Source organism: Perca fluviatilis, chromosome 18, assembly GCF_010015445.1.
Source record: "Perca fluviatilis chromosome 18, GENO_Pfluv_1.0, whole genome shotgun sequence".
In the NCBI taxonomy this organism is placed as follows: Eukaryota; Metazoa; Chordata; class Actinopteri; order Perciformes; family Percidae; genus Perca; species Perca fluviatilis.
The window spans coordinates 30,296,912-30,305,027 of NC_053129.1; the positions used below are offsets into that span (position 1 = coordinate 30,296,912).

Genomic DNA, 8,116 nt, shown 5'->3' on the forward strand with positions numbered 1-8,116 from the left:
CCCCGAATATCGATCCCTGCTCCCTTTCACACATGACCCCCCCTCTATTTGGCCATTATGTGTAAGGTGTGTAGTGTTTTTAGGTTTTAATTATTTTATGGTTCCTATTCCCATATTATATTACTGACCTACTAGCTGAATTCATTCCTCAATGAACTGCAGATTGACTATCACCTAATTGCTTTTCGGACTCGTTTGTCTTTATTTATTTTTTTATTTTTTTTATCATTTAGTGCACAGTTACACACTAACCTACCCAATTTATAATCCCACTAACTTTCCTGCTGAAGATTCACTTTTGGACTAATAATAATACACAGGAAACAGCCGTGCAGCATTTGCACTCTGAGCTGTGTGTCGCAGCCCCGCGAAAGCTGTTCACATCATTGTTAAAGTGGATTTACAGCTGCCTGGGAGCCTTTGAGCTGCGAATACAATATGATCCTATTAGCATAAGCTGTATTCTGTTCCCTGCCCCTTTCAAACAGTTCAGACAGAAAGATGTTTACAGGCAGTCCAATAATCCATTAACAGGACTAATGTGCTCCGACTGCATGTGAATTGATCTCGTATAAATAGATTAATCATGGCTACAATAAGGATGCTGGTTACATTCAGATTACAAAACCGAGTGCACTTTTGTCATTACTGCATGGTGTTATTCATCAAGGTGTTACACAGCGTAAGGAATAAGAACAAAGTGCAATTGGGAGACAGTGCTTGTCTATATCTCGAGGTCACAAGAAAAATGTATTTGTGTTTTTTTAATTATCCCCTTTGTAAGTGAATATCCAGAGAATGACAATATCAGGCCTAGGCATGGATTGAAAAGGCATTCTGGGAAACATTGTGAATGACAAACTCAAGTAGAAGACGGAGAGAAAGTGAGCTCACAGAAAACTAAATTACAGCACTACATCACAAAGTAACTCCTGGGATCCATTGAACGCTGCAGACTGATGATCTATCCGGCGGATTATTCCTTAAACAGTTCAGCAATTCCCAAACCTCAGCTTGTGAGCAAGGCATTAACATTGCCAGGGTTGAAAGTTGGGGTCCCTTTGTGGCTTAATGGGCAGAGCAAGGCACTTACTCTGCCAGGTTGGAGGTGTTCAGCTTCCTAAACGAGCGCTCCTGCTGCTGAACGGCACTTTGGAGCAAAGCGTCTCCGCCGAACGGCTCGTATAAACTTATTGTTTAGTGTCAACCAGCTAATCCACCACGGCACTGAGACTTTTCCTCTTTCAGTCAGGCCGTTCAGCCGTTAATTTTTGCTCCCCGTCGGCTGTTACCGAGGCAACATCTGTTCTGTGGACATGACGATGACTTTTATTCGTATCACGATGGCCTGATGTTTGTGATCAACGCCGATCTCCCAAACAAAGCTGCAGTTGTCTGCGCGCATGTTGCTCCGCCGGTTAATTAGCTGAAGGCTCGGCGCTGGCAGTCTGGGTTATGAATATGCTAAATAAAAAGGGCTGCTTAATAATTTGATTACAAAGATTATTCTGTTTCCTCCCTCGCCGACGCCTGCTGCTGTATTCCAATGTGTTTGTGTGTGCAATGAGTGATTCTTTTTAATTGTAAGCCTGTGTGACACGTATTTATGTTTATACGCCTACAGCAGCCAACTCATATCCTCTCTCTCTCTCTCTTCCCCTTTCATTAAACCGTCACAGCCAGTGTTATGCCTGTAATGGAGGGTTTCTGTCATTTCAATGAGATAGTTCACAGCTCAGAGAAACTCCGCTAATAGCTAATTACTACAGAGAGAGAAAGAGGATGAGAGAAAAAGGAGTAAATCGGAGGCGAGAGCTGGAGAAAATGTGTGGTGAATAAAGCGTACTGAGCTGGACAGAACTGAATAAGAAATCCAGTAAGCAGGGTTTGCAGCAGGTATAAATATGCAGTCTGAATCTGGATATTATATATTGGGAAGTAATGGTAGTGAATGGTAGGTGTTCATCTGGAGGTGGGCTGCTGTCTGCAACAGAGCGGTGTGTTTAAAGGCAGCAGGTAAACACTGCTGATGCCTGTTTTTACTTGTTTCCTTCCCTCCTTCCTGCAGTCTCTCCTCTACTTCAATGTGGTTACAATATCAGCTGGATCCACAGTGTTGATGGAGGAGGGGACAGACCATACTTGCATCTCATCACATCCTCTTGCTTACATTCAGGGAGTGTTTGCATATATAATTTATTTAAACCTTTAAATATCATCCCCAAACATCTAGGGAACAGAGTTTGGGATTCTGTTTTTGTGATGAAGCTGTCCTGTTTGTATTCACACTGTGTGGAGACCTTGTTCATGATTAACGCATTACCCTTCTGCCGCACACATTCACACCTGCGTCATGAAATCGTGGGTCAGTTTCTCATGTTTTGATTTAGCCAAAACAAAATCCGAAGCTTGTTCAATGGCTGCTTTGTATTAAAGAAACATGCCTATAGTTCAGTAAATGGTTTTAATAAATTAACCACAAATTATATGTGTAATTTGCGAGAGAATAAAATGCACAGCTGGAAACCTTCCGGAGATCCGTAATACATTCAAGTGAACGCATAGAGTTGCATTAACTTTAGGTCAAGGTTACATTATTGTTGGCACTTACCAGAGACTGTTTTTTTCATAACTGCCATTGTTGGTGTGTTTAAAGACATCAGAGATTTTTAAATGCCAAGTAATTAGTATCATTGTTATATGCAATACATGTCACAAAAGTCACATTATCCACTTACTGTTTGTCTGCTGGATACAAAATGCTTTCACCATGCTTTCACCATTAATGAGTTCCTGCCAAAGGAAGACATAAAGCAAATATACATAACAGGAAATAAGATTGTGAGGTACCATGGTCTTAAGTGTGTGTGTGTGTGTTGTGTGTGTGTGTGTGTGTGTGTGTGTGTGTGTGTGTGTGTGTGTGTGTGTGTGTGTGTGTGTGTGTGTGTGTGTGTGTGTGTGTGTGTGTGTGGTTACAGGAACACACGTCGTACAGCTGAGGTGTGGATGGACGACTTCAGTCTCTTTTACTACTCTGCTCGGCCTGCAGCACGGGGGAAATCCTACGGAGAGTAAGAACACACACACAATCGACACACACTTTATATATACACACTGGTGAGAAGCCTGGTTCCGGACGTCAATTCAGAGGGATGTAATCTTCTGGTACCAGAGCCAGAAAAAAAAGCCACAGAAGAAATTGCCAGGTGTTTTGGTTTATTTATCCACACCATTCGTGCGTTGTTTCAGGGTGGATACCTTTGTTGCAGGTCATCCCTCTGACTCTCCCCACGTTTCTTGTTTGTCTCAGCTATAAACTATAGAAGAAGAAACAGAAGCAACTTTTTTATTTGTCGCACACAATCGTACAGTACAATGTAGTGAAATTGAATCTCTGCAGAGCAGTGGACAGCCACATACAGCGTCTGGGGAGCAACTTGGTGTTCATTGTCTTGCTCAAGGACACTTTGACATGTGGCCGGAGGAGCCGGGCATCAAACAGCCAATGTTGTGTTTGAGGGCCGACCCGCTCTAGCTCATAGCCACAGCCACCCTAAACTATCCAATAATGGAAGAAAAAGAGACTTTAATTAATTGCAATTTTTAACAGCAACAAGGGTGGATAGGCACAGCTATACAGGTTGTTGCAACTTGCGGAGGATGACAGAAATTTAAACTCTTAAAAAAAAAGAGTTAAGTGCTCCAAGCAGCTTTTGCAGCTGTACTTCATCACAATTATGCAGAAATCCTTTGACTCTAATAGGGCCATGAAGTTGCTCTGTATATCGACTTGCAACAGTGCCCGCAATAGACTAAAACAACCAGAGATATTAACAGGAGTGAATAGGGAAATATATTTCAATCCTTCGACATTTGACCCTGACATTAAAGAGTAACTTAACACCCCCTGAAAATCAAATTTTTGCTGATGTCCAGTAGTTCAAGTTTAACTGAACTTGCTTTTCAGCCTTTTTTTAAGATAATTCTTTTGGGCTTTTCCACCTTTGATGGATAGGACAGCTAGGTGAGAAAGAGGAGGAAGACATGCAGGAAATAGTCACAGGTCAGATTCGAATCCTGGACCTCTGCGTCGAGGCATAAACCTCTATGTTTATGTGCGCCTCCTCTACCCACTGAACCAACCCGGCCACCTGCCGTGTTACTCTTTACACCAGAAGTCTTAAGCCTAAAATAAATGGTTTACTTCAGACCAGTGTTTTGTCCCTGAATGGGAAGCAAGTCCCCACAATGTGATTAATACAAGACTAACGCAAAACACAGCAGGAACAGACATTAAAGCCAAGCTATGCATAAATGTCAGTGTTTATCTCTCGGAAACAGGTTAACACTGACATTTAAACACCGCTATAAGGCTTTACCTGCCTATCCACATCACATGCTTGTATTATTTGTCCTGGCTGTACGTTACTTTGTAATTATCTGTGACAAGTTTGTTCTGTCTTTGGATATTGTATGACTGCTTCTCCTGGTCTGAGTATTACTGACTACTGTTTATCTGACTGTCTGCCTTTGTCTGTTGGTGTGTGTGTGTGTGTGTTACCAGTATCCGAGGCAGAGTGGAACTCCGCAAGAAGCTCAAGTGCAAATCCTTTAAGTGGTACTTGGACAACGTCTACCCTGAGCTCAAGTAAGAGTGTGTGTGTGTGTGTGTGTGTGTGTGTGTGTGTGTGTGTGTGTGTGTGTGTGTGTGTGTGTGTGTGTGTGTGTGTGTGTGTGTGTGTGTGTGTGTGTGTGTGTGTGTGTGTGTGTGTGTGTGTGTGTGTGTGTCTTTGAACTTATCTGTCCAGGGAAAGCTTCTGCTGAGCAAGCAACTGAGAGAGAGGAGACATTTCAAGACTGACACCAGAACTGGCTTTATTACTGTCTTGGGCATTTTAAAGATAAGATTATTTTTCTATTAGGTTTTTTATGTCTGTTTTTATTTTATTTTTTTTTGTCTTTTAAAGTGGAATGCCACTGACTTTACACATCAGGTCAGTTTATTCCTGGTGGGGGGAATTACTCAGCCTTTCAAACAGTTGAACGTATGATGTCTTCTGCGGCTCTGGAGTAGCCTTGTAAAGTACGCAAAGCCAGCGTAATGAACTGGGACCGTGGATGAAGTTTTTACCTTTTTTTGGCTTTTGACTCTGTCGCCCAACTTTAGTACCCTCATTTTTCCCTGGGACTGCAAAAGAAAACCAGCTAAAAAAGATGATAGGCGACAAAACAAGCAGTGCAGAGGGGAGCATAGAGGATTGGTTCCAGACCTGTGGCTAGCTTAATTTCCAGATCTTATGATGCAGTCAGAACATATTTTGTCTGGCAAAATGTACTTGTATGCATTTTGAGACAAAAAGCACACAGGACAGGTAAAGGTGTGGGCATGATTGTGAAATTCCCTGTTCGCCCCAAAATTTGCCTGTTTTTTAAACCCTGGAAAAAACCCTAAAAAGGTAATAGACTCCTTTCCCATTGCCAGTAGACAAGTATGCCTTTCTGTTTTTTTCTGGCGCGTCACGTTCGACGTCACAAACTCGCTGGAAAACAGGGCTAGTATACACTAGAAAGCAGCGGCCAGCGATGTTACGGTGGTTACCTCTTCTTTATATCTGTTACTTATTCAGTTGCTCTTTCGAACTCAGTGCCGACTACTTCGGAATGATGCCCAAGATGATGATGCACAGTGACGGCTGGAATTTGTGGCTCAAATGAGACGCAGAAGTCTAAAAAGGGGCGAAAAAAAGGCCTTTCCACCCAGGGGTCATGTTTCCATCACTGCCGATCGGAAGTGGAGCCGATAAATACCTGTGACTACTGCAGAGTCATTTGTTCCGGGAATGAAAGCTGATGTAACCTTTCCCACTGCAGACAAAAGCCAGATGTTAGTGCGTGTTGGTGTTTTTTTTGTCCGGTGGGAAAGGGGTTTAATACAGCTTTTAATCAAACCCTGCGCACCTGCACAATGCTTTGTGCTGTCTGCAAATGTGGCACACAATGCACCTCCTGTTTTGTTTTTTGAATCTGTCAAAAATTACAGTGAGTGTACAAACACACACACACACACACACACACACACACACACACACACACACACACACACACACACACACACACACACCTTCATGTCTTTTGGAACACCTCATCCAGTGTCATTGTGTTAACTCTGTTCTGATTGGCTGAGCTCCCAGGGGCCCTGGTGTCTCAGACTGAGTGCTCTGTCTGCAAACACACACACACACACACACACCACACACACACACACACACACACACACACACACACACAGAAAGACACAACAACACACTCATATACATACAGTACACAAATGCACTGCTTACAAGCACACAGACATGCCAATACAAATATATTTAAAGTGCTCATATTATGCTTTTTGCCTTTTTCCCTTACCTTTGTTGTGTTATATATCTTCTTTGTGCATGTTATAGGTTTACACAGTAAAAAAGCCCAAAGTCCACCCCAAAGGGACTTACCATCTCCAACAGAAAACACTGTTCACAAACAGCTCTATTGAAGTCCAGCCTTTACTTCAGAGACCAACGTGGTCACTTTGTAACACATATTATTGTTATAATGCTCGCCTAGCTGCTAGCATGGTACTCCCTCATACTCTGCTTCTGACTGGCTAGTAGTCCTTACCTAGGTACTGAGCATGTGCGACTCCCAACAAAGATGGAACAGAAGTGAGATGTCTCACTCTGTAGCTAAAACAGAGAGCTCAACACACAGGATGAAAACAGGAGCTAAAAAATATGGTATTTTTTGAAAATTAAACTATGTAAACCTATTCTGATATAACCTCTAAATACAGTTATGAACCTGAAGATGGGCATTATATGAGCACTTTAAGACACACATAAGCATTCTCATTTAAACACTTTTTTTCCCCCTTTCAAACACTTCAGTACGCACACAATCACACACACTTAAATACCCATTTATCCACTGGAGGCTGGTGTTAATCCCCCAGTATGGAATTAACAGGCTCGCTCTCAGGGGAGGACAGACCTGACCCTTAAAACGCGGAATAACCTTTAAAGGGTTATTAAAACAGAGAGAGATAGCAGATTGAATTAATGGTACAGGGCTTAAGCCCGAGTTTATAGCGCCGCCGAGAATATAACAAGAAAGACTGAGAAAGTTTATCAAAGCGGAAGATTGGGAAGAAACTTTCTGAAGTAATGAGTTTAGAAAATCGTGGCCTTCAGCGGATTCGTTAAAGGTGCATCAGGCGCGTCATTTTTGAAAACGCTGATGAATCACTGTCAAATTAACTGCGATATCTTGATGTAGTTAATGAGACCACGGTGGAGACAATTGGGGGTCTTCTGTTTCATCTGAGTGAGGCTGTAAGTGTATCTTAAAATGTAAGATGATACAGTATATCCACTAAATCCTGTTGCTGCCAGTTTGGGTAAATGAGGTTTTGGAGATTCAACAGAAAAAAATCATATATTCTCACTGTCCTCTAGTGGTGTCTAGTTATGCATTTTGGGTTTTGTTTGGGATGTGTAATATATGTCTCTCCAACACAATGGAGCCCTTGTATGAATTCTATGCTGTGTTTCCTCTACCAGGGTCCCAGACGACTCTGACTCTCAGTCCGGGGTGATCAAACAGCGGCAGAACTGTCTGGAGTCTCGCAGGGTGGAGGGCCAGGAGCTGCCCGTCCTCACACTGGCTCCCTGCGTAGGAACAGAGGGGGTCCCCGCCATCAGCCAGGTGGGTCAGCCTGGAATTTAGAAAGACAGTGTTGTTGTTCTCCCCACTGTGAACCGGTAGGAAACAGATAGAGTCTGGGATAGAGTAAAGAAGACATCTAAAGACAGTTAATGGAATACGGTTTATAAAACTTTAACAGGTTGTCAAATCAGCTGATGTAAAATGATAAACATCTTTTTTCAGTCATGCAGATTTTCATTCCATAGACGCAGGGAGTGTGGATGTCTAGACTAGGATGTGGGGGAAAAAACTGTTCTTATTCATTAAGATGGATGAGGAAATATTGCTCACACCACCCCCTCCCTCCCTCTGGTCACACTAGATGTAAACAAGATTTCTGATAGAGAGAGTCGTCAAACTAAAACTTGATTAG

At 42.5% G+C, this 8,116-nt stretch overlaps 1 protein-coding gene across 3 annotated transcripts in view; it reads left to right on the forward strand.

Moving 5' to 3' along the window:
* Positions 1 to 8,116, forward strand: part of galnt14 (UDP-N-acetyl-alpha-D-galactosamine:polypeptide N-acetylgalactosaminyltransferase 14 (GalNAc-T14)) — a 197,882-nt gene that overhangs the window by 171,449 nt on the left and 18,317 nt on the right. For all 3 annotated transcript variants that reach the window (XM_039782122.1, XM_039782123.1, XM_039782121.1), the window contains exons 12-14: positions 2,979 to 3,071; positions 4,565 to 4,648; positions 7,599 to 7,743. In XM_039782122.1, coding sequence (XP_039638056.1) covers positions 2,979 to 3,071; positions 4,565 to 4,648; positions 7,599 to 7,743 — 322 coding nt within the window. The remainder of the gene's footprint in view (positions 1 to 2,978; positions 3,072 to 4,564; positions 4,649 to 7,598; positions 7,744 to 8,116) is intronic.